The sequence below is a fragment of the Oryctolagus cuniculus genome, chromosome 1 (genome assembly GCF_964237555.1).
Source record: "Oryctolagus cuniculus chromosome 1, mOryCun1.1, whole genome shotgun sequence".
NCBI lineage: Eukaryota > Metazoa > Chordata > Mammalia > Lagomorpha > Leporidae > Oryctolagus > Oryctolagus cuniculus.
In genome coordinates this window covers 113,621,607-113,648,663 of record NC_091432.1, presented here as the reverse complement: position 1 = coordinate 113,648,663, position 27,057 = coordinate 113,621,607, and the positions used below count along the sequence as shown (strand labels likewise).

The 27,057-nt window shown below is 48.0% G+C and overlaps 1 protein-coding gene across 1 annotated transcript in view; it reads right to left on the bottom strand.

Moving 5' to 3' along the window:
- Nucleotides 1–27,057, bottom strand: part of TECTA (tectorin alpha) — a 74,632-nt gene that overhangs the window by 7,222 nt on the left and 40,353 nt on the right. The window contains exons 13-21 of the mRNA XM_051819395.2: nucleotides 22,661–23,222; nucleotides 16,165–16,364; nucleotides 12,370–12,753; nucleotides 9,578–9,864; nucleotides 7,859–8,139; nucleotides 3,915–4,025; nucleotides 2,485–2,687; nucleotides 1,370–1,533; nucleotides 682–930 (exon numbers count right to left, since the gene is read on the bottom strand). Of these exons, the coding sequence (XP_051675355.2) occupies nucleotides 682–930; nucleotides 1,370–1,533; nucleotides 2,485–2,687; nucleotides 3,915–4,025; nucleotides 7,859–8,139; nucleotides 9,578–9,864; nucleotides 12,370–12,753; nucleotides 16,165–16,364; nucleotides 22,661–23,222 (2,441 nt within the window). The remainder of the gene's footprint in view (nucleotides 1–681; nucleotides 931–1,369; nucleotides 1,534–2,484; nucleotides 2,688–3,914; nucleotides 4,026–7,858; nucleotides 8,140–9,577; nucleotides 9,865–12,369; nucleotides 12,754–16,164; nucleotides 16,365–22,660; nucleotides 23,223–27,057) is intronic.

The window sequence follows — 27,057 nt, the reverse complement described above, 5'->3', positions numbered from 1 at the left end:
TTCGGTTGGGACAGTCTACCCCCAAACAGGGATCTTCAACCATGCCTGCTAACAAGGAAAACATGTGAAAACACACACAACTTGATTTCCACACCTACTCATGGTAGTAATTATTGTTCATTTCTTTCTATGAGTAATTTACAAATTGAACTTTATCATTGGAATATATGTACTGGGAAATGTGTATATATACATTATATAAATATATAATATACACACACAAATGTCCAGTACCACCTGTGGTTTCGGGCATCCACTGGGGATCTTGGAATGTATCCCTAAGACCAATGGAGAACCACTGTCTTTTAAATTCTCTTTTAATTTGATAGACTTCCTAGTCATTAACATTTAGTTTTTCTTACTACATCCTTTCTTTTGCAGAATTCCACATTCGAAGTAGGCAGATCACAATCCCTGCTTTGATCACACCCAGAATAGAGCATCTTGTCATCAAGTCACACAGCCTGGGGGGATCCACCACTAAACTGCTGTGTGACTGTCAATATTTGGCCTGATCCCATCTGTAAAGTGAAGTTTATCACATCTACCTCACAGGTTGCTATGAGAATGAGATGAATTAAGAGACATAAAGTGCTGGTCCTGTCAACAAGTATTCAGTCCTGCTCCCTTCCCCCCAGAAAAGGCTGCAGATAACACAGCGTCTATTAGGGAACTACTCACCCCCCTTCGATGATGAAGTACCGGAGCTTATCATTGCTGTCGCGGGAGGGGGTGGCGTAGCACTTGTTGAGCGTTAGGATCAAATGCGTGGAGTCAGCTCCAACCACAAAGACGCCTACATACAGCACGTCTCGAGTTGTCAACACCACCTCGCCCTGGCGGTAAGGATGCTTGTAGGAGGCGTTTTTGTACAGTGCCATCTTGGTGGTGAAGCTGCCTTCCTGGGTTGGAACTGTCAGGTTAATGACACTAAAAGGGAAACAACCATAGGACAGGGAACGCCAGACGACTGTGTCAATTCAGACGTGCCTAGCACGTCTCCAGCCGACAATGCAGACAGAAGGCAAAGCAAGTAGCAGGAGGGTCTAAGGCCTTGCTATGCAATCTGGTACCCACTAGCCACAAGGAGCAATTCAAATGGAAATGAAAAAAATTAAAAATTCAATTCCTCACCCCTGCCTCCAAGCCACAAGTCACATTTCAAGTGCTCAGTGATTGCATGTTGCTATCATATTGGAATAGTCTACAAAGTTCTATGGAAGGTGCTGGTCTAAAATATTTAGGTCCAGGAATTCTGAATTATATCTCCACTAGTGCTTCAAAGACAAATGCTAGCAACCTTGACTACACCAACCTTAACTGTCAAGGAAAAGACAAAGCAATGTTGAGACTGCATGGGATCCTTTACCTTAGCATAGGTTTCACGACAGAATCCAAGGAGATCTTGATATCCAGTTCATAAGCACAGGAAAACTCCACATTGATCGTGCGGTCCCTGGTGATGATGTTGCCAGTGTTGTTGGCACTTTCGATCCAGATTGTGTTTTTATACATGATATGAGTGCCATTGGACTGCAGAGCGGGGGGGGGGGGGGGGGGGGGGTCAGAAATCATTAAACCTTGGAGTGGGCATGGGGCTTGCATTTCAAATGGAGTGGAGAAATGGCTTCATTCCATACATAACCCAGAATCCATCATAAATCAGCATGGAACTAGCCTCAGCAGGGGAAGAAAGTATTGTGATGGATGTCAACAGCACCCTCCAGTCTGATCACCTTGGGTGATTTCCTACTCCACTGAATTCTGTCTACAACTGGCTTCCAGTGATCTGCAGGCCCCCAAGCTGGAGACAGCAGGGAGAACTGCCGTTGTGAGGTAACACACATCTTCTTCAGTCCTTAATTTGAAATCTCCCTTCCACCACGTCTTTTACGAGACGCACTTACAACTGCCAAAATGACCAGGTGCACGTTTGATCTCTGACTCCTTTCACTCTCTGATAAGAACGTTAATAAACAGAGCCATGAATAAAAGACACAGCAGGGAGAAGCAAGAAGACGAGAAGCAAGATGAGAAGCAGGATGCATCGCTAACCCAAATAGCTCCAAGTTGAAGCTTGGCTACAGATCTACTCTCAATTGTTGAATGTTTGGGACACCTGACCTCACTCCCCCCCCCCCCCCCCCGCTTCCCAATAGCTGAGCCCAGTTGTATTTAGCCGGAAGAACGACAGAAACTTAAGAGAGACAAACAACAATTCTGTGAACATACAAGGGAGGAGAGTGGGACAAGAGCAAGCGTGGAAAGAAGTATGTCACTTAAAGCACCTTTGGGTCAACCAACCAGTAAGCACCGAAGGATACTGTCCTTGCTGCCTCTCATTTTGATAACAACTTACGCTGTTCTCCCTAGAGCCTATTTCTACGTAGACCACCCCCGGAGTTAGACTTAAGAAAGTCCCCGTGCAAGCACTAAGAGCCGTCACCATCTCTGCGGGGTGCCCAGCCTGCTCCTGGCTCTCACCTGCACGATGTTTCCACAGTTCCCTTTGGTGTTGTTGATCTGAAAGGAGATAAAATCTTCCCCCTCGATGCCGGTGCACTGCCTGTCGTTGATCCTCACACCCTCCCTCTCAAAGCCGAGCTGGAAGAGTTTGCACTTAGAGATGGACACTTCCATCTGGGCTGGCTTGCAGGTCACCTCCGCGTCAATAATGTCATGTGAGTCTGCGGGAACAGTCAGAGCGGGGGCACACCAGTGGCAGTGAGCCCTGCGGCAGGGGTGGGAGCGAGGCCTCCTATACCACTCTCCGCCAGAAGACGCAAATGATCCCCGCTCAGAGGCTGCTGCCTTTCTAATTAAGCTTTGATCAGACCAAATGAGTACACGAATTCACTCCAAGCAATAACTTGGGCGTCGGTAAAGGCAATGCTAATAAGGTTGTCTTTTATCTTTCCTCTACAAATCCAGCCCCCCTCATCCCTCCCACACTTGTGGCAGCTAATTTTCTGTAAGTGACAAAGGGAATATGGTACACTGTGGCCTGGCTAAAGGTCACCCACTCCACAGGCAGCAGCACTGGCCTGGCCACCCTCCCACCACCCCACCACCCCCTTCACTGAGTCTAGCTCAGCAGAAACCCTAGCAAGTCCCAAGCGAGCACCAGGAGCTGGCTTTTTGCCACGGCAATGCAGCCATTGACATTTTCTCTGAGTATATAAACACTAGGTGATAAGCACCGTGGCAACACAGAGAAACATTTTCATCTGCTTAGCTGAGCCCTTGAACAACAATGTTGTCACCTCCTATGGAGCCTTTTAGTCAATTAGGCTTTCGTTCTCAGTGATGTTAAATGTAGCCCTGATGTCTGAGCTCCTTGGCTCAGGAAAAGGCACCCAGGGCGGGAGAAGCAGCAGCTCCCCTTCAAGTGACATCCAGGTGGGCTCAGCTGAGAACAAAACCAGTCCAACCTCAGGGAGCTACAGTTAGGAACGAGACCTAGCCCTCTTGCTTCAAACATTTCAGTTGCATCTTCAAGACCAAACAGCTTCGGGTCAGCTAAAGCAGGCTGTACACCAGCCTTACAGCGCCTGGCACACTCGTCCTAATTCTTACATGTTGGCGTCAAACCACTTGACTCCCTCCTGAGTCTAAAATATCAACCTGGCATTCTCTGATGTTGAACTTGGCCTCTGACAGAACTGGCTGGCTCCATTCATGTACAAATTTGCAACCTATGATTTATTAGAGAAAAGAATGTGGCTTTGAAGAAAGAACATCTACCTTGAGGCAGTCCAACTGTTTCTTTGTTCTGCTAAATGCCTCCTGAAAACTTGGGGTTGGAACCTACAGAGTGGGACGAATCGGGTCCCTCCATGGAGCTTCCCTATGGCGCTGCCAGACCTCCCGCCTTGGGCCTCTCGGACTGGGAGGTGGCCCAAACAGTCACTCACTGTTTCCATAGGGAGGTGGCTCAATGCAGCCGCACAGTTCCCCTCCGTTCTCCAGCTCACAGGTTCGGTTGGGACAGTCCGCCCCCACACAGGGATCTTCAACCACTCCTGCTAAAAAGGAAAACACACGGAAAGACACACAACTTGATTTTCACACCTACGCACGGCAGCATGTGGTCAGACTCCGGACTTGCCACTTTCATCAAATTGGATATCATGAAATGGCAGCTGCAGGAGCGCAGACAGGGAAGCCTTCCAGAAAATAATGACAAGAGATAGAAATTGAGTGCTTGCGTTGGGCCTGGCCCTGTGCTTCATGCTTTAGCTGAATTGTTGGCCTCTTTGACCCTTAATAAATACTCCTCAAGCTAAATACTATAAACCCTCTTTCATAGATGAAATTCATCCAAGGTCACAAGTGAAGACAGGTGGTGAAGATGGAATACAAAGACACTCAATTGCCAAGATATACCACAATGACTGCACCTATGACATTGGACTACAATTACTTGCATTTATACCTGTATGAAGAGTAGAGTTCAAATCACTTATCTCTATATTCCCAGCACTCAAGCCATACAACATGATTTTCACACCTGCACACGGTAGCATTTGGTTCCACTCTGACTTGCCATTGTCATCAAATTGGACATCACAGTTGGTGCTCAGTAAATCTTTGTCAACCATGAAAAGTTTAGAGCCAATATGATCCCTGAGAAGTCCCTCACACCAGGGCTTCTTAGTCTGTTTTGATTCACGGCCCACCTTCCCCATAAACTTTTGCTTAATTTTATAAAAATAGACAAACTAAAAACCCACACACAACTCCATCAGCATTGACTTGGATTAATGGTGCTGTCTTGTCAAAAGGACAAAACTGTAAGTAAGATATCAATGCAGGTGACATATCCTCACCATGGTATTATGGACAATATTCCCGTAACAGATGACTCCACCTGCAAGATAGTCAACACTTCGGCTTGAAAGCCACTAATTGAGAGCATGTTCTTCTAGACACTATTTACAGCTTCTCTCTATCAAACAGAATCATCTTCCTGTACATCAGGGCAGACGAAGATTAGTGCTACAGAAACAACTTGCCATTCCCAGCAGGTACCAAGCAGGCTTCCAGAGTTTTTGTCAGAGAGCTTTAAAAGGACACAACATTTCAGCTAGCCAAGAGGAATGAGTTCGTGAGATTGATGATACGCCATGGAGAATATAGGTAATAACAATATAGTGTGTGTTTGAACATTATTAAGAGAGTGCATTGTAAGTGTTCTCAACACACAAAAGGACACACAGCAAATAAAAGAGCTTTGAAAAAAAAAAAAAAAACCCACACTGTCCCACAGCTGCCTATGTCTACCTCAGTGGCCATGCCTCCTGGTAACTAATTGTACCATGTGGGCGCACATGGATGGCTTCATCTCTGTCTGTCTGCGTTTCTGGCAAGATGACTGAAGGAAAGTCATGGCACCATGCAAAGATATTTACTTTTTAAAGACTTCCTTTTGAAAGGCCCCTTCATTTGTCCAAGGTGTTCAGTCCCTAACAGTGCGAGGCACACAGCAGGCAGTCAGCGAGTGTCCTGGTTGATGAACACAGCATGGGAAGGACCAAAGAGAACAACAGAAAGACTGTGCGGAAGTTGTAGCCAGCAGGAAGAAAGCAAGCTCATGTACAGGTGAGGTGGTCCATCTGCCAGCCAGCAAATACAGCATGGCCACGGACAGAGAAGCGCTGAGGTTTAAAAATGAAAAAAAAAAAATTGAAACTATATATCAGACAATTTTCAGGTTATTTAAAAAACTGCTTATTAACAGAGAATAAGACAGCAAAGTTATCAAATAAACCATTTCCTACAGAGACCATTAATTCGCTTATTTTTGAAATTGCTGAATACATACTTTAATCAATAACATAACTTTTAGGCTCTAAATTAAGTGAATTCCTATACGGGCACAAGTAGACTAGACTGCAGATTACCAATGTGTGCATCTAGCCTTGGAATGGGCCCGTCTCACAGTGAAGCCTGTGCATACCCTGGGTTTGTGTTGGGAGTCAGGTTACACACACACGTTCTGTGGGTCACAGACTCAGTACATTAAGGAGACCGACATGGACATTGACACACATACGTGTTTATGACATATGAACGTGTTTATGTGCATTTATATTTGTCCCATCTATGTGATCAACATGGTGAGGAAAGGAACAAATTGAACAATGGTGATGAACTTGCCCCTCTGTATCTGTAGGTTCCGCACCTGCAGATTCAACCAACCATGGGTTGAAAATATTTGGGAAAAAAACGATGTCTGTAATGAACATGAGCAGACTTCCTACCTGTCACTCCCTAAACAACACAGTATGACAACTACTTACACAGCAGTTCCTTGTATTACATGATGTAAGTAACAGAGAGATCATTTAAAGTCTATGGGAGGATCTGGGTGGGCTCGATGCGAAAAATACATCACTAAACACAAGGGACTTGAACATATGCAGAACTTGGTATTTGAGGCAGACCCTTGAATCAAGCCTTCATGAATATCAAGGGCCAGCTGCACACATCAAAATGGTTTTATTATAGGAAAAATATATATGAATCTGTGAGTCTTACAAACTTAAACAAAAGTACTTCAAAAAGCTCATAGGAATTGATTATTACTATTATTATTTGTGCCAATAATTCTGAAATCCATGCAGTCTTCCTTTTAATTTTATCTATTCAAAAGGCAGAGTTACAGAGAAAGAGGGAGTGACAGAGAGAGAGAGGTCTTCCATCCACTGAATCACTCCCCAAATGGTCACAATGCTTGGGGCTGGACCACGCTGAAACCAGGAGCTTCTTCCAGGTCTCCCACATGGGTGCAGGGGCTCAAGCTCTTGGGCCATCCTCTGCTGCTTTCCCAGGCACATTAGCAGGGAGCTGGATCAGAAGTGGAGCAGCATGTCTTAAACTGGCACAATATGGGATACTGGCCTCGCAGGAGGCAGCTTTACCCACTATACCATGATGCCAGGCCTCCATGCAGTCTTTTCAGATGAGCTTTCTTTTTTTTTTTTTTTATTTGATGAGTAGAGTTACAGACAGTGAGAGAGAGAGACATAGAGAAAGGTCTTCCTTCCGTTGGTTCACCCCCCAAGTGGCCACCACGGCCAGCGTTGCACCAATCCGAAGCCAGGAGCCAGGTGCTTCTTCCTGGTCTCCCAAGTAGGTGCAGGAGCCCAAGCACTTGGGCCATCCTCTGCTGCCCTCCCGGGCCACAGCAGAGAGCTAGACTGAAAGAGGAGCAACCAGAATTAGAACCCGGTGCCCATATGAGATGCTGGCGCCATAGGCAGAGGATTAACCAAGTGAACCACGGTGCCGGGCCCTCAGATGAACTTTCAATAAACTTTTTGAAGATGACCTCAAATGCATGGGTTTCAAAATATTTTGCATCCAAATAAACTTCTCTCTTAATTCTGCATTCCACAAACTTTTGGAAGTGTCCTGGACTACCTGATTCATCCACAAATCCAGCTGTAGTTTCCCTCCAGCTCAGGCAAGTCCAGCCAGCTCAGTTCCAGCCCAGCTCGCCCCTCACCATAGGCCTTCCCTGTCACACACATTTAAGGAGCCATAGGAGAGCTGAGTTGAGTTAAATCAATCAGGAGTCCCAGGCTATGTCCCTCCACCTCACAAGTCCCTGCACTGGTGCTCCTCTAACATGGGGAACCTCAGCTTCCCAAGTGCATTTGCCAATATCTGGAATTGGACAGGAGCTGCAGGGGAATGAGGCTCCATGGGAAACACCACTCCTTGCACCTCCGCTACAGCTCACAACGCTGCTCTCCAGCCCTGGAGGCAGAGCTATGAGAAATGCCGGAGAGGACCAGCCTCGCCGAGCCAAAGCAACACGCCAGCAAAGCCACAAACAACACGATTCTCTTACAGCAATTCTCCTTCTCAATCCACTCGGTGCTGAGGATCCCGAAGGAGCGGCAGGACTCCCCGTAGGCGGCCAGGGAGCCGCAGAGCTGGAACTTCTTGTGGTTGTAGCAGCCGTCCAGGTAGCAGGACTCATAGAAGGGGAGGGGGTCCAGCAGCCCGTAGCAGGGCTGGAAGAAGCCCTTCATGTCGGTGAGCTTCAGGCAGTGGCCGTCTCCCTGCATCGTCTGGATGTGCACGTTGTCACACGTGGCTGCATACTGGGAGAACTGCAGCTCGTTGCAGCTGGGGACAAGAAGTCTGGTCAGAATAAGCGAAGCCAAGATGGTGATCTGAGACATCCGGCGGAAGGTGAGACCACATCCGAATCCATTTTGCCATCCCGGGAGTTGGTGCAGTATGCCCAAACCAAGGCTGATTAGCTATGGGGCCCTGGGAAAGTCAGGTACTACTGGGCTCCGTCTACCTTAAGGAAGTGAAACGGGTGCTCCTGTTCATAGCACTAGGATACAAGGAGGACACGATAAATGAATGGACTAGTAGCCTAAGTGCCTCACGAAAGGCAGGTATTGATGGAACAACCATTAACCCTTTAATATTGATTGATATAACTAATATAAAACCATTGACATGTGTTGGTTTAATAGCCAACAGCAATAGTAACATGAGTGATAGCTGGTAGATTCAGAAGAAATTCAAGAAGCCTTCTAAGCTGGTTCTAGTTCAGCCATCAGAAACCAAAGACAAAACCTCCGCAACAAAATTGGGATCCAGCTGATGATAGTTTGTGCAGGAAGTGAGGGAGTGGAGGAGTTAATTCAAACAGAATCTCGACTTCTCAGAAAAAAACTGAACCTTTCTTATCTTTGGAATGCTCAGCATGGCTTAAATGTCCAAAGCTGACTTCTTTCCTATCTGTAGTCAATGAGTAGCTTTCTAGAGAAAGCATCAAATGAAGAATGTTGGAGTCTGGCCCTGCCTTTGTCATTGACAAGGGCTCCTCATGTAAATTCGTCAGTGTTTCAGCCTCTGTTTCACCCAAGAAAGAAAGCAAGAGACTGGAATAGATATTGCCCAGGCTTCTCCGCTCTGGATCCCATCACTCACAGAATAGTCTAATGTGCAAGACATTACTCAATCTGTGCTTGGAGCAGCATCCAAGAGAGCTTGGGGCATCATTTCCACAACTGGACATTCAGCTGTCATCTGGCATACAAAGCACAGGGGGATCAAACCATTTTACAAGCAAAGAGAAACCAAGAAGGAGGAGCACAGCCACAGACCTGGGGAGCAACCATTGTGGTTCAGCAGCCTGGAGGAGCCCCACACTCAGAACCTTTGCGGTAACTTGTTTAGGTCATTCTGTCTCCGCCAGCCAGAGGTGGGCCTGAGGACAACTTTGTGACTTGATTTTTTAAAAGGCCAACCTGATCCTTACCCATTTCTGCATGCATGGACACAGCTCTTCATTCCACCCCAGCAAGGGTACTTGGCTCCCAGGCAGACACGGGTTAAGCCCAATTCCTTCCTCTGCAGCTCAAGGAATCACCATGACTTCTGAAGTGCCTATTTGTACCATCACAAACCCTAAGCCCCTTGACTTTGCTCTGTAGAAGAGGGTGGACCATATTGAGGGCAGTATATTCTCAAAGAACACTTTCCATGGAGATGGGAGGGTCTGGGCCACTGAGTCCAGTGACCTAAACTCTTGGGACACCCTCACCTCTTCTGCATGCCATTGGTCTTCCAGCTCTGGGCCAGCACCACACTGCTCACCACCGGCTTCCCCCGCAGGGTCACGTAATCATCCGTTAGGTCTCCGTTGAAGTTGCCACAGAGGCCACACACTTTGTTCTGCAGCCTCTCACTGATGCTGATTTTAATGACGTTGAAGCCATTGTAGTGGATCTGGATGTCGGGGCTCGTGTCAATCACCAGAAAGCCCTCGCTGCTGTAGATCTTGGTTGCCAACCCAGTTACGAACGGGACATTCACCTGTGTGCCATTCACCTATAAGGGGGATTGGAGAGGAAGGGGTAGTAATTAGAGGTGGAGTTGGGCAATTTTTTCAGGAAAGGGCCAGAGAAACTATAGACATTGCAGGCCCAACCATGTCTATCCCGGGTACTCAAGTCCGCCCTTGTGGCCCTACAGCCGCTGGAGATGATGTGTAACTAAGTGAGTGGGGCTGAGTTCCAACAGACCTTCATTTTCAAAAACAGGCAGAAAGCAACTTGGCTGCAGGCCATGGTTTGCCAACCTCAGCCCTAGAGTTCAAGGGCGTTCACTCCCTCTGCTCTCCACAGTTCCCCCTACAACAGAAGCCACTAAGTGGGCAGACGAGGAGGAGGGGATGAGAGAGAAGAAAGCATTGGGAAAGTACAGTCTACCAGGAAGAACTGCAATCATGTATAAAACTTTCCACAGCACAAACCAATTACTGAAAATGAATCCCAATCCTGTGCCAAGGAGAGTCTATTACGGTTAAAATAAATCTGGGGGTCATTGCCATGTTTATTGTTTTCTTGTTTATAATGTTCAAACCGCAGGTCCCCCCAGAGGTCCTATCGGCACAGTATTCTCCCCATTCGTCATTTTCCTGCTTTATAACATTTTCTTTCCTTAGCCCTGGGGACAGAATATAATGTGCTTTTCCTGTACTTACAAAATAAATTGGTTACGTTCCCCAGGTTATTAGTAACTTTTGTTTCATTAAAAAAAAAAAAGGACAGGTTTTCAGAACACGTGGCTCTTCACTGTGTTGGCTGGCTGGGGGTCTTTCATTCTGCCACAGAGTCAGGTGCTGCTCTCTCAAGTGCTCATTTTCACTTTCTAGCTCCTGTATTCTGCACAGTGCAATCGTGTCTGTATAGGCCAATTTGCAAAAGGAATTGGAATGTCACAAACAGTAGCGGCTCTCATTGAGTTAAAAACCACTATTATAATCCAGACTCTTCCTTTTCACCTTGCAAAACACTGCCAGGCTTTTTTGCCTAACACTGGGATACTAAGCTACTTGATGACTCTTCAAATAAAAATGTACTCAGTTCCTGATTATCTGAGCTGACGGGAAAAAGCAGATACACACACAATAACAATTCCAAAAAGGCTAGCGTGGCTCTCGTCTCGTCTCTCCCTACCTGTGCTTACAGCACTGGGGCCTGGCTCTGTCTTTCATTTCTACCTGCTCTGAACAGCGTGGTTTGGCTCAGAGAATGGGGAGCACTGTTACTATTTCATCAGAGTGGATTATCTTCTTAAATCGAAGGGATGGGAGAAATATAAACCAAATATGAGTTATGGGGTAGACAGGGGACACGTTGAAAGAGACACAAGACACCAGGCTAGGGGCCTTACTAAGGAGGGGCCAGTCGAAGAGAAAGTCACTGTATTCAGCCCCACTTCCTGCCACTGGAACATCACCATGGGGCCCGCAGCTAGTGGGGATGTGCCATTGGGTTGTATTCAGGCAGTTGTTTTTATAGGCAAGTGCTTGCCTTCTCTTAGCTTTTAGAAAGGACAGCAGGGGCAGACACTGTAATGCAGTGGGTGAAGCTACTGCGTGAGACGTCTGTGTCCCATAGCAGGCTATCAGTTCGAGTCCCAGCTACTCTGCTTTGGATCCAGCTTCCTGCTAGTCTGCCTCGGGAGGCAGTGGAAGATGCGTGGCCCAAATACTTGGACCCCTGCCACTCACATGGGACACCTGGATGGAGCTGCAGGCTCCTGGCTTCAGCCTGGCCCAGTCCCAGCTGTGGGCATCTGGGGAGTGAACCAGAAAATGGAAGCGCTCTCTCTCTCCTCCCCCAACCCTGTCACTCTGACTTTAAAATTAAATAAATAAATAATGCCTACAGAAAACACGGCAGAGATGAAAGGCTGGTCTTAGCACACATAGGAAAAGTCAGGAATAATTTTTAAAAGATTTTAAATTTGAGAGGGAGAGAGAGAGAGAGACCATCTGCTGGTTCACTCTCCATATGTCCATAGCCATTGTGCCTGGTCTGAGGCTGGAACCAGGAACACAATCCAGGTGTCTCCCATGTGGGCGGTAGGGACCCAACTACGCAAGCATCTCTACAGTCTCCCAGGGTTTGCATAGGCAGGAAGCTGGAGTCGGAAGCTGGAGCCGGGAATCAGACCAGGACACTTTGATGTGGGGTGTGGGCATCTTAACCAGCAAGCCCAATGCCCACTCTCCAAGAATAAAAGGCTTTCAAAGCAAACGGGATGCTTTGTGGAAATTCACCCAGAGCGAAAGCAGACTTACTGACCATTTTACCACCTGAGGTTCTATTAGCACCCATGCCACCCATTACACTGGCCGCTGTGGCCCGTTCTTACACCTGTAGAAATGTGCTGTGAGTCCAAGGTCCGGTCGTCTGGGTAAGGTGCAGTGGAAGCGCCAATGCCAATCTCGGCCCCTAAGCCTGAGCTATCCGGGACAATCGCCAAGAATCAGGCGACCAGCCCGGCCCCCGTTTCCCCAGGGCACGTTCCTTAGGGAGCTCCTACCTTGACAGTGTTGCGGTCATTGATGAGAATCTGCTCTTCGTTAATGTAGAAGTAGACGGGAGAGATGATGGTGAGGTTGGGAGAGGACCACTTGTCGAAGTTGATGATGAGCTGGAAGGAGATGTCAGGCAGTTTCTGGCAGATGGTGGACAGCACGAAGGCGCAGTTGGCCGGGAAGCGGAGGAAGGCGCCGTCGAAGGTGCGGAAGACGCCCCCGCCGGCCGCCAGGCAGTAGGAGGTCTTGGTGCTGAAGCAGCCGCGCACCCCGTTGCGCAGGGCGCACTCCTCATCCGACTTGCACTGGCGCGGGTCGCACTGGATCAGGTTGCGCCGGAAACAGCGACAGCGGCGCGTGCAGTCGCTGGTCCAGAACAGCTGCTTGGGCTGCAAGAGAGACCCAGGGCGTAAAAGGCAGGCTTGTGCTCAGGGTCGGGAAGCCCCAAAGGCCGGTCCATCTGCTCTCTTTTCCAGGCTGCACTGACCTGACTTTATTGGGGCTGCACTGAGTTCTGCTGCAATGCAGAACCTCTGTTTCTCTATGCCCTGCCTGTGAGGCATCCAGGGAACAGGCGGGGACGGTGAAGGGACACTTCAGGATCAGAGCACCAGGGTTTCCACCCCAGCCCTGCAGCCAACCTCCCAGAGCGTCAGTTTGCTCATGCCTCAAGTGGAGATAATAACGATAACTTGCAGGGCACTTGTATAAAGCACATTTCCCGACATGCAGCAGGCACTCTTTAAGTAAGAGCAGCTGTTCTCATTACAGGAGAAGAGCCACACGTCCTCGCTCAAAGTGAAGGGATTACATTAAATCACACACAACACCCACAACAAAGCCTACCCTTAGCTGGAGGCAGCCATTATTTGCTGATCTTCCCTCAAATGCGCAACTGTTCTAGACACGTCCCTAGTTGGTGGCATTTGTATTCTTGATCTTGTACTTGCTTGGCGCATTGTTGGAAATGGGTTGTGACTGTCCACGTGTGGTTTTATCCAAATAAACCATGTCAGAGATGTGGCACTCAATGCATCACAGGCTGAGTAACTCTCATCCAAAATTACTCTCATCCAAAACGCTTGGAAAAAAGTTTTCAGAGTGTTGTGGGGAATTTGGAATATTTGCATGTACATAATGAGGTTTCTTGGGAGTGGGACCCAAGTGTAAGCATGAAATTCATTTATGTGTTATATACACCTTATACACATGGCCTACGAGTAATTTTATACAATATTTTAAATAATTTTGTGCATAAAGCAAATGTTCATGGTGTGGAATTCTCCACTTGTGGCATCTTCTTTGTGCTCAAAAAGTTTCAGGTTTGGGAACATTTTGGATTTTGGATTTTTTGATTCGGGAGTCTTAGCCTGTATCCCTTTACCAAAGCAGTGCTGACCAGAAAAGTGGTAGTAATCTTCTCTCTAGCCACTGTTTTCTGCTTGACCTAAAGACTATTGAAACCCTGGATATCAACTCCAGCTACGGCTCAGGATCGAGGGTAACCGGGTAGCCGGGAGATCTTCCAGTCCAGTGCACTTCAAGATGCCATCGCTGATTCTGTCACCATCACAGTGAAGTCGTCCCTGGAACCCAGTTTTCTCCCCTTCCACAGCATCACACACCGACTCCACTGCTCTTATCAGATTTACAGAATAATTTAGTGGATGGTCTGACCTCTCTCCGATAAGAAGTCAGACATTACATTGGTGGAAAAAGAAAAATAACTTGGCGTGTGTGGATACGATCAAAGGTAAATAACTCATTCGCAGGAGAGCTCGATCTTGAACTCAGCCCCCCAGGAGCGTGGCTGGCCCGCTGCCACTTTCTGTACTTTCATTAGACGTGACAACAGCAACTGGGTGATTACCCTCCATGCTAGTGGCTAGATGTGTCGCCTTTTTATTTCCAAAGAAATCCGCTATGTAAACAAGCCCCCAAGCGTGTTTGTGATATAGCAAGTAGATGTGGATTATTTGTTCTGCGAGTTTGCTACTTTCTAGATATAAACTGTTGTCAAAACCCACTCACTGACTGAGACGAAAAGCAGATAATAATGTTTCTCCTACTAATAGCTGCCGAGAGCTGCCCTGTGCCTTTCTTGAGAGCGCCAAGGGCTTTTCTATGCATGGCTGCAATTACATGCCTGCAGATTTTATTTACAAAATGTTTCCCAAGAGAACAGCAACAACAACAATAACAGTAACAGCCGCCAGTGACTGAACAACTGGGCGACAGGTTGTAGCCTGGGCACCTGCTGCGGACTGTCGACACAACAAGCCTGCAGCGCTGGTACTGGCAGCCATGTTCACTCGTGGGGCGGCTGAAACTGCAAAAGGACACAGTGTGCTCAGTGTCACGCCCCCCCTGGCACAGGTGGGACAGCCAGGACCAAGCCCAGATCTTGTTCCATTACACCGCCCTGGCACCCAGGAGCCCCGCTGAGGGGTGCGGGACCCAGCTCAGAGTTTAGAAGAGTGTGTTTGGATTCTTATGCCTCATTGTATGTCCTCCCCAACTGTAGGAAAACAGCGCTGATTGGTACATTCTCCCACATGTTCTGCCTTTTCCTTTCAAATACTAGTTTCTAAGAGCCAACTTCAGCATCACCTCTTCCAGGAAGCCTTCTTTGATTGACTTTTCTTCACACCTGCCTTCATTGAAAATGAAATTAAAAGCAACCTCCACAAGGCTTTCCTTTTGTTTAAAGTACAGTCGATGTAGCTCTTGAACAAGTGAATGCATTTTTTACCAGAAAGAGACATTATTTTTATTTATTTATTTTTCGCCTACTACATTTCCAGTTCAGGCATTTCAATGAGGTTTCTTTTAAATGCAACTATTCTTTTCCATTTACAATGGATTGGTTCTGTAGGGTGTTATTTTTCACTTGTTGATATGTTATTTTGTAATTGTTCTCTTGATCTTTAGAGTACATTTCCCCCCCCTCTGCTAAATAGATTTTTAAGTTCCTTAAGGCAAGGAGCATACGCTCACCCCACAATATCCCCCAGCAGAGTGACTGCCAAACAGCAGAGATTCAATATTTGCGACTGTTCGCTGTCTGCTCACCCACAGGAGGCTCTGATGTCACTGAAACAGAGACTAGGCTGCAGGCAGAATCTTGAACTTGACGCTGTCTTTGAGCGAGATCTTTCCTAGTACAGTGTTGTGGCAATTGAAGAACCATGGCACAGTCCAAACAGCCGAAAGACTTAGTGAGTTGCTGTGTTTTACAGAGGGTGTCTCATCCCACTCACCCCACGGCCAGGGAGGCAGGGGATGGGCGGGGGACACTGCGGGGTGAGCGAGGGGGTGCTCGGCCCCAAGCAGGCCAGCCTGACTCTGTAGCAAGGCAATGACCAAGGGCAACGTGCAGAAGGTGGAGCCACGGCTCCCTCTCGCGCAAGTCCGGCAGCCAGAGAGAATGGCGAGGCCATTGCGCCCGCCCTCAAGCGTCCTCAGCCAAGACAGCTACGGACGGATGTCAGCTTCCCAGCCTCTGTGTTTCCAAAGCAGAGCCACAGGGGAGCTTCCCGAGACAGGAGAGGAATCCTGAAGGGTCTCAGCTCCAGAGAGAGACCCACACATCGAGAAGAGAGGAGGTGGGGGGGAGGAGGAAAATGCGCAGTGCGCAGGACGCTCCACCGACCCAGCAGGTAACCACCTCGGCCCGCCCCTGCTCCCTGCCAACAAGCGGGGCACACGGTGGGCACGCGGCTGGATGCGGCCCGGCCGCCTGGAGCTGCAGGAGACCACCGGGTGGCCGGCAGCGAGGACCAGGCCGGGCCCGTCCGTACCTCGTAATACTTGCCGTCGGCGTAGCAGCCGCAGTTGTGCGGCAGGATGCAGCTCCTGCCGTTGAGCACGTAGCCGGCGTCGCACTGGCAGCCCTCCACGCAGTAGTGGTTGCAGTCGCTCTTCAGGCGGATGGCGGCGCAGCGGGGCTGGCAGACGCTCACGCAGCTCTCGTAATGGCTGTTGGGAGGGCAGGTGACCGCTGCAACGGAAGAGGCGGGTCAGGACTTGACGGCGGCCCCCTCTGCCCGGGGAGAGCCGCCTTCGGACTCAGTCCTGCTCTCACAACCTCTGTTCTCTCTCCAGCCTTGGTTTTTGGGGTCCTCCCGGGGCCACCCTCCTAGGGATCTCTCTTATTCCTGCCCTGCTTGGTCCTTCCAGCCTTTTCCAAATCCCGGTTCCTCAAGCCCCAGTCTTATTCATATGGTGCCCTCCTCTTACCCCGTGGCCAGATTGTCTTCATCCCAGAACATCCACAGAACCTTATTTTAAACCATAAGTTTATCAGCGGTAGCTCCCGCCCTCTGCGAAGGCAAGCGTGCACCGTGTGTACGTGCACACGCACCTGTGTGCACACTGGCTCATGTCAGGGCTGTGCTACAGTTTTTCCAATGCAGGGACATGCTTTTTGGGAAGGCAGGGGGCTGGTGAGGAGCAGGGGCCCTGGAGCCAGCTGTCAGAGACACAGAGGGAGTACTCAGCCCTCTTGCCGATACACTGCAGACATCATGATATGTACGGCGTGGCTGGCTGTAAGAGACGGCAATTGTGCATTCGGAATAGTGCTAGGCACACGAGCGTTAAACAGTAGCCAATCACTCAGTGCAGGGGCTACTATTTATATCAATACGCACTAACAGCTCAAACACCAATATGTGGGATCTCTCTTCTACACAATAATATACAGTATTATTTGGGGGGTTATTTTGTTTTGTAGATCATCTAGTGGGGCAACATATACTCTCAGAGGGCACAGATCTGTGAATTTTCACACATGTGTAGGTTCATGTAGCCACAACACATGAGTGCTATCTATATTTTTAAACATTTTCAGTTTAAAAGATAGTACCTGCCTATGGTACAAGACGTATAAGACCTGCCTATGGTACCTGCCTGTGGTGCAAGACATATAATTAAAAGTGTGTTGAAAAGGCACCCTCTGGTAGCAAACTGTAGTGGATTCATCTAGAAATATTCTGTGCATGTATAAGCACCTGTGTGTGTGTGTGTGTGTGTATGCACACAAAGGTGTGTATCCCATACCCACTTTGGTTTTTTTTTTTTTTTTACATAAACTGGAACATAATAGACACACTCTTCTGCTCATGGCTTTTTCTCCCATTTAGCCTCAAATGATTGTTTGTGCACAGTTGCGTGGTGTGTGTATTTTATGTTTATGATGCTGCTACAGCCAATGCCCCTCTCCATTCGTCTTTGTCCTCAGGAGTAAGTGAATCTATCAATTCCTGCGAGTGGAATTTCTAAGTCAAAGGGTGTGAATGCCACTGAACTGCCCTCTGAGACGGCGATGCCGGTTCTCTCCCAGCAGAGCTATACAAGAGGTTTGCCTTCCCGCGTCCTCGACCTCACTGGCCCTTAACCAGCAAACCTTCTGATCCTGGGAGATAGGAAAGGCAAATGTGCCCTATCTGCATTTCTCTCGTCTGCCTGTCCTTGTGAGGCTGGCCATCTTTCCTTTGCTTATCAGCCATTTGTCTTTTTCTGTGAACTTCATTTTCATGTCCTTTGCACGTGTTGTTGAAATTTTTCATTATCAAATTATAGAAATTCTTCACAAATTACGAAGAAACTGCATGTGCTACAGAGCATTTATCATTTCTCTTTTGACTTTGCTTCATTTTTTTCTTTTATTTTTGTACTTTTTTAAAATTATGTCTTAGATATATAGAAATGTGAAAATCTTAATGTGGTCAAATGTATCAGCTTTTCCTTTATGGAAAAGTCAGAGAGCCCCTCTCCAGGATGGGGAAGGTTGGTCACTGAGCAGTGAGTTAGAGTTAGCCAGCAGAAACCAGTCCTGGTGTGCTGTGCATGGTGAGGGGACTAGATAACAGCAGCATACTACGCATTTCATACAAGGATTTTGAATGTTTTCACTTGGCACAAATGACAAATATGACTATCTTGACTTCCATATTGCACAATGCATACATGTATTGAGACATCATGTGGTATTCCCACTATATGTACATTTTGTGTTGATTTTTTCATGAAACAAGGAAAGGCCTTATCCACTGCAAGATTACAAAAAAAAAAAAAGCCTGTGTTTTTTTCTAATACTTTTCTATTTTTTTATATTTCATGTCCCATATTTGTTCTCTCTGGGTTTTATTTTGGAGTGGGCAATGAAGGAAGGATTTCAGCTCTTCACAGGGGTCTCCTTTGCCTCTGCAGCTCACTGGGTGATGAATGCCTTGTGCCCAGTGATTGAAATTCCAGACCTGCCACATCCTAATTTCTCTTTAGTGTTTGGGCCTGTTCCTGAGCTTTCTCATCTTCTCACTCATTGGTCTTTCTGTTCCTATGCCAGTACTAACTTGTTTGATTTTTATTATTAACTTGTTCCATGTGCCAATATTAACAGTGACTAAAGCTCTACAATGCATTGTAATATCCTGGAAGATGTAGTATGGATTTGACGATGTTTGTCATTCTTTTAAGTTTTCAAGCAGGTCTTTTTCTAACTAGACTATAAACTCCATATTTTATACTTGCAATTCTTCCATGGCACCCAAAACAGTGCTGAGAACATGGCAGATGGTTAATAAACATTTGGTTCTTGGAAACAAACTTTCAAATTTCTAAAACTGACTTGCTGCTTCCCCTTCCCTCCAGATGAAGTCCTGAGAGCTCTGGAGTGACTGGCTCTGCACCTGCATTTACTCCATGGTCAGGACTGGGTCTACTGCTGTGTCCACCTTAGCGCCTCGGGAGTTGGCAGGATGAACAGCCCCCACGAAATGCCCCTGGGGCTTTGGATCTGAGATGAGATTGGGTCCTGCTCCACCACTAACGAGCAGTGTCACACTTGGCAGGTGAGGAATCTGCTCTGACCCTATATTCTCATCTGTAAGAAGGAGGATTATAATGCCTCCCTCATCAAGCCATTGTTAAGAGGAAGTGAGATGCAATGGAGAAAGATCCGCGGACACTGCCTGGTACTTGAGTGATAGCTTCTGCTAGTAATGGCAGCCATACCGATGTACAGAGAAGTCAGTTAAAAAAATCTCATTACCAGACATTGGACTCAGGAGTCTGAAGTAGCAAAACCACCTCTCAAAGAAGGGAAAATGGTGGTGGTAAGTAACTTTGACCTCTTACCACACACCAGGCAGTGGGTGCCCAGGGTCAGAGAGGCCCACCTTGCATAGCGGGGAGTGTGCTGTCTCTGGAGCCCAGTTCCAACTTATGCAAACCATGTTCCCTGGGAAGGTGACTCTAGTTCTCCGTTTCCTCCTCTAGAAAATGGGATCATTGCTAGTGTCTTCAGGGCTGGTGTGAGGAGTAAATGAATCCATATATCCCACTTAGAATAGTGCCAGAGGGGGCAGAGGTTGTGGTGCAGTGCTGCCAAAGATGCCCCACATGTGGGAGACCCGGATGGAGCTCCAGGTTCCTGACTTTAGCCTGACCCAGCCCTTGCCACTGCAGCCATTTGGAGAGTGAACCAGCGGCTGGAGGATCTCTCTCTCTCTCTCTCTCTTTCTCTCTCTCTCTCTCTCTGCCTTTCAAGTAAACAATTAAAAAAAAAAAAAACAATACTGGTGGAACATAAGAGGAGCCAAGGAACAGTTATTTCTGTGTTAGTTGTGTTTTCTCTGACTGTACCCTCACCATCTAGGACTCACTTTATGCCTCCCGTTGAGGGACTGAAGACAGCTGTAGGAAGCTTAAGGAAGGGCTCCTAATTGAGACAATTTACCTCTGTCTCCAGCCTATTTGTTCAGCTTGTGTGACCGAGGATTTCTAATGTGTTTACAAACGCCATAATTGAGTAATAAATTATGCCGTTGATAGGGACAGCCAATACTATTGGAAAACACCAGCGTCCTGCTGTGTTCCCAAGAACGTGCAAGTTCATGGTTTAACCTCTGTTCTGAAAGCACCATTGCTGCTCCCTCAACGTGGGAGTGTTGGATTGGATTGATTTTCAGTGAAATTGTGTGTGTGTGTGTGTGTGTGTGTCATGTCTTCACCTCCCAGAAGTGAAAGTCCAATCAAATCCGGTGATAGACAGCCACGCGCAAGCTGGATGAATGTGTTCACCCATCTCTGGGTTGGGTGGCTAAGTTAGGACACAGTCTCCTGCAGCTTTTTTTTTTCTTTTCTTTTTGCCATTCATCACCACCATACCCTCAGGGGCTCTGTCTTTTCAGGCTCTTCCCCTCTCCTTAAATGACAAAGTAGGAGAAGGTCTACACCTCTTTGTGATGAGGATGAGTCTAAATTCTCTGCTGGTCCTGGGGCACCAGGCTAAGATGGAGGGCGGGGGCAGCTGGTCCCAGGTGGGGATGGCCCCCAAGACTGAGGCAGGACTGCCTGTGAATGCCATGGGTAGAGTTCCCCATGATGAATTTAGCCACCAAGAGAGAAGGCAGCCCATGTCTTAAGGACAGGAGTAGGATGGGTCACTGGCAGAGGGGACATGAAGATAAGAAACGAAAACTCATCTTCATCTTCTTCATTCCTGGCTGAGACCCGTAAGGGTAGGCTGACCCTCTTCCCCAGACATAAGGTGATGGGGGCTGGTGATGGGACTTGAAACTCAATTCCTTTGTTTTCCCACGAGTGACACAAATTGAGACCCGGCAGTTGGAGTGAGGCTTCCTGGCAGTGGCCATGTTCACCTAAGCTAGAAGCCCTGGTTTTTGGCATCCACCGTGCTGGCTTCCAGCCCTGCCACCCACGAGAGCAGTAGAGCAGTAAGACCTTACACACAGCTACAAGGAAAGAGGGAACTCTGTATAGCAATTCCCGCACCTCCCTTCTCGTCCGGCGCTAGGTTTAGTGCTCTGGGTGCAGAGCCTGGTTTTCTGATTTAGAGGAAGGCGAGCTCTCTGGTCCTGCTGTGCTGGCCGCAATGAATCCAGGGTAGCCCTGGAGATTTATCCAGCCTTCGAGTCTTTTTCTAGGCCTCGTTATTTTACTGAAATCACCAGGGGCCAGTTTTTCTGGACAGTCACCCCTAGTGACAGCATCTCCCCCACCCATCTTTCTTGAGACTGAAATCTGGGTGAAAGGCCACTGGCACCTTTCCCGCCTCCCCACCAGGTTTACTTGAATCCAGTTCCCATGTGTGGGATGTAAGCTGACCGTGTGGACACTAAACCTCAGCACTGCTTCCGGGTTTTTATCTGAATTTCCCTCTTCCTGGATGAGAATGGGAGTCCACTCTCCAGGAGCACTGTCATGTCTCTTACTTAGGGTTCTATGTATTCAGCCTTGATTTGCAGCCTATTTTATACAGTCAGACCCTCCAAAAGAAATTTGCTATCGAGAAAGGAAAACAGACCAGGGCAGGTTAGCCAAAGAGCAACAGTGGTTCTCCTTCCAGCCTTTTCCAGTTCTACTGTGCTAAAGGCAAGCAAACAATTCCACCAGTGTAGGGCAGGAGTGGAGAGCACAGATTTGGAGGTTAGCAGGTCGAGTCCTGACTTTGCCATGGAAATCGTGTGACCTCAAGCAAGTTATTGAACTCCTCTGAGTCTCAATTTCTCCCTGCCCACTTGGGTAATTGCAAAGAAGAAAGGACAAAATGTTGACAAAGTCTTTAGCACCATGCTTGGCTCTGAGCAGGCCATTGCTGTGCTAGTACCACTTAGCATGTGTAGAGCATGCTGGGCTTTCAGGCGCCTAAGATGACCCTTCTCACAGTCCTGGAGCAGAAATGGTATAGGCAGCACCATCCTGCTGCAGAGTGGGAGCTGGGAACCAAGGAGGAAAAGTGAACAGCCCCAAGGTTACACCGATCCTTAAGGACAGAGTCCAGGCCAGACTCCAGGAGCTCAGTCCCTCCCTAATGCTCATTATATTCTTCTGTTTCCGAAGCCCAAAGACTAGAATGTGACCTATATGAGCCAAACAGAAAACATGAAATTATCAGTACACTGATGGCTCCATGAGTTTCTAGAACCACTGAGCTGACTAATGAATTCTTCCTCCATTAGTCTCTTACTAGCATTGTATACTTGCTGAGTCCAAATGTCACCTGTGCTGCTCTGTGCCTTAGACACATGACCTTGTTTCATGCTCATAGCAATGCATGAAATAAGTGGTAGCACCATTTTACAGATAAGGAGATGGAGGCTCCAAGGGGCTACTTATCCTCGTTCAGATGACAAACTCAGATGACAAACTCATGGCCACAGTGCATACTTCAATTGCTTTACTCAATTCACTGTGGCCGCTATGGAGTTGACTCCCAGGCCGATCAAGATCAAGGGGAAGCCACAAGGAGAGATAATGAGAAGGACTCACAGCAGGACGTGTAGTTCCTCCAGCCAGTCACTGCGATCCCCTGGGTCTGGCAGGTGCTGGCATAGTTCTGCAGCCAGCTGCAGGCGGTCTGCACCGCGCCCCCATCAATGCATGAGTCAAACAGGCAGTTCTTGTAGAAGAAGGTGGGGTTGACTTTGCTGTGACACTTGGAGAAGCCAGCGTTCTGGCTGGGGATCAGACTGCACAGCTGCTGCACCTTGGCGAAGCCTTCGACCTTGTTACAGGATGGACAGCGGTCCCCACAGCCCACCTGGCAGAAGGTGTCCCTCTTCACCCAGCTCTGCCCAAACTCATTGACACTCAGTGCAGGCAGACCCATGGGCATCTCCAGGTCATCGTCAGGGTTGCCATTGTAGCGGCCGCACAGGCCGTAGGTGCTGTTCTGCATGCTCCGAGGGACCGTGATGGACAGGAAGGTCTTCCAGTCATACACAACTTTCAGGCCAAAATCAGTTTCCACTACCACATGGAAGCCAAAGGAAAAGATATTTATCTTCCCTTGTCCCAACTTCAGGGGCAGATACAGCCGTTCGTCATTGACCTGTGAGAGAAGGAGAGTTGCAGTGGAGAATACAGTTGGCCCAGAAATTTCTAATTATTCATCTCTAGAAAAGCAGGTTCCAGAAGGGACCTTGGGCAGGTTGAGCACAGTCTTTGCATATAGGTTCTTTTTGTCAGTCAACTATTATTATTAGGACTCGAACAGACTTAAATGACTATCCTTTGTACACTAATATACCTATTCATTTTGGTGCCTTCTGTTTACACAGCGTTATTTTCCCCAGGAGTTCAAATTGTTTTCTCCAAGGTAATGAGAGGGTAATAAGAATTCAATTAAAGTTTAGACTAAAATACCCAAATCTAAAACTCCTGTGTTTCTATTTCCAGCTCTACTGGGGATTTATTTTGGGTAAGCCCCAATTTATTAATTCCTTCAGGACTTTTTTTTTTTTCCTTGAAGGATGACTTCACTTTGCTGTTCCCTCGGCCTGGGATGCCATTCTTCACCTGCCACCATCCCTCTCACCCCACAACATCGTGTCCTTTGTAAAGCCAAGATTTTCCAAGCCCGAGCTTATGGTCAGAATGAATCACTCCTTTGTCTGGGCAACAAGAGCTTGTTATTTATATTTCTCTTGTGTCATTTGGCCAAGCCCAAGTCTGTGCGCCCTGCCATTGAAACACACACCACAGTGTGCCTTATATTACAATTAGCTACATACACTCTATCTCAACTACAAGTTTATGAGCAACCAGTGGGCAGGAGTCGCATTTTATTGGCCATTATACCTACCATCCCCTGGTGATCCCCCAAGCTCCCAACACCATGCCTCACAAAGAAGGAGAACTAGACACATGTTTTTTCCCATATCTTTTTAATTTCAGACAGCAAGGAAATCTCTTAACAGTAAACTCTGGAACTGCGCTGACCTTGAAATGTTTTGATTCAGATGGGTCACATCCTATAGCCTGTGGCTGGGTTAGTACGTGATAGAAAATAGAGGCTGCCCGCTGGCTCACAGCAGTGAGGGCAGAAGGAGAGCTGGCCTTCTTCTGGAGACGCAGGTGCTTCGGGATTGCTCTCCGACCAGAATCCTTTCCACCGGCCTCCACTGTCTCCCAGCTGACACCTCTCCTTACCCCCCAGGTCCTGCTGTGGTACAGATCCTTGTCCCTTCTTACCTTGACTACTGAGTCACCCACTAACTCGTCACCCTGGCTCCAGGATTGCCCTTCACCTCCGTTCCTGCATCACTACTAGTCCAACATTTTTACACACAATTGGAAGTAGTAAGCCTAGTACCTAAGGCCCTCTCCAGGGTTTGGGCAAATGTCTGCTATGTTCTGCACAACCCGCTGGGTTTTCCAGGAGTTGGCCTCGCCTCTCAGACCCAGCCACATGCCTCTTCCTTGCTTGCACTACCCAACAGTTTGCCACCCCACATGAGCCAAGTTGTGTCATTCTACCCTGCCATTTCCTATGCCACACATATGAAGCTTTCTATCCCACCAGCCCCTCCCCAAATTCCTAATCACCGTGATTGAGGATAATGATTCATTCAAAGCTGGTCTTGGTTCGGTGGGAACTACTTTGTCCAAAGGGTTGTAAGTCAGGCTCTAATCACTCCACCTCAAAGCTAGTCCTTAGCTAATGACTGATCAACTCTGTGGTATAGGTCATGCACCAGCTCTCCCAGCAGCCCCTGCTAACACTGGGCTCATCCTAGACCATGTACCTTCCAAACTCTCTCCCCTGGTGCTTTGCCCCCATTTCCCACCCCTGCTTGCTTTCTCAGGCAGCCCCAACTCGGACCTGACTTAAAATAGCAAAGATGCTCCTGCCTCCTACCCCTCCTCCACAGGGCCGTACTCACCCTTCCAAACACAGCTCAACAATCTCCTCCTCTATGACTGTCTACCCAGGCAGAATCCATCCATCCACCACAGACAGCATCGTCGCACTACTGTGTGCCAGGGACTGTGCTAAATGCTGGGGTAAAGCAAAGAGCCTTTTCTCCAGGACCTCACGGGTATATGGCAGACACAGCACATGAGGAGATAGTAGCATCACCCAATAAAGCACAATAGAGATAAATAGGTGCTCAAGCACCAGGCTCTGCCTGGGGACAGCATAGTGAGGTCTGAAAAAGATGATCAGTCCCAAATGGTGGGTAGGGGTTGGCCAGTCAAGCAAGAATGAGAGTAGGGGAAAAAAAAAGCGAGTTCCAAGAAAAGAGCTCAGCCCAAACAAGAGCCTGGATAAGAGGAAAAGGTCCCAATATATATGAAGAATTGCAGCAATTTAGTGCTGCCAGAGCACCAAGTGTGGCCTTGGGAGTGGTAGGGATGGAGATGGAGGTGGCAAGGGCCTGCACCAGGGAGGGCCTTGTATGCTGTGCCGCACATGGCCAAGGGGCCCGTGAGATAAAGCCTGAAATCTACTCATTCATTTTTCAAAAAAAGAAAAGGCAGCAGTGACCTTAATAAGAGGATTTTTAAGTAGAACACAAGGCCAGAAGTCAGACTGCAGAAGCAAGTAGCAGTTGGAGAATCAGATGCAGAGACGGTGCTCTCAGGGAGCTTGGGAAGGAGAGAGACTGGATAGAGACTCATAGAAAGGGACCTCGCAGAAGGGGAAAGATTGAAGACATAGGAAAGAGGGGGGATGGCAGATAGGCAAGACCCCAGGGAAGGCAAAAGAGAGAGAGAGAGAGAGAGGGAGGGAGGAGGGTAGAAAGGAGGGGGAGAGAGAGAGAGAGAGAGAGAGAGAGATGGGTATAGGCAGAAAGTGATAGGCAGAAAGTGATGTGGGGAGAATGCTACCTTCTCCATGCCTGGAAGAGAGCATGTGAGGAGGATGCTATGATGCACCACTTCAGTGTCAGCGTGCAGGCAGGTGGGGACAGAGGCGAGATACTGCCAGGTGAGCACAGCTTTCTCTGAGCACAGGCTCAGCAGATCAGCAAGGGAAGCAGAGGTATAGAGACCCTGCCCTGCCCTGCGGGCTCATAACCAACAACTGGAAGCTGTGCACTCCAGGGCTGATGCATGTGGCTCACTTGCTTCCCAAGTCTCCCTTCATTCCAAATTCTAGTGTCAGGCAGGAGCACCGCCATGGGGAGGAAAGATAATGAGAGTCAAGCTAAAAGGCTTGCAAATTTGGTCCTTGCCAAGGAGTGCCCTGAAAAAGAAACAGCCTCCAATGCAGACAAGCGGGGCTCTGCTCAGTCTCTGTGGTCTCCATCCAGACAACTGTCCCGAGTCTCTCTCTGCAAGTGAGAGGAAATGGAGGGAAAGAAGCTGTTAAGGGAGCGGAGATCGGAGGGAAAGGAGGAGGTTAGTACGACAGTGGAGCTTGGCAGGTGGAGGAGGAAGGCACAGAGAGGGCAGGAGGAAGTGTGAGAATAAGTGTGGAGAAGGTGCTTCACCTGCTGTAGTACAGCTGCCCCTCGGGATCCACGGGGATTCATTCCTGCACCTGCCTCAGACATCAAAACCCACGGATATGCAAATCCCTTGTAGAACACGGCACCATATTTGCATGAAACTTACGTACTTCCTTCTGTATTCTTCAAATCCTCTCTGGATGATTTGTAATACCTAATTCAATGCAAGTGCTATGTACATTGTTGTTGTACTATATTATTAATACAAAAATTACAAGACAAAATGGTTCTGCACGTTCAGTACGGCTTTTTTTCAAGTGGCTTCAGTGCTGGTTGGCTGACTCTATGGATGCAGAACCCACATACGTGGAAGGCTGATTCCATGGGAAACAAGACCACACATCAGAGCTTGGGTAGAGATTTCCTCTACACAGGAGGCCCCTATCTCCGTCTACAGCCTCATCTGCCCTCACTCCCGCTGTGTTGCTA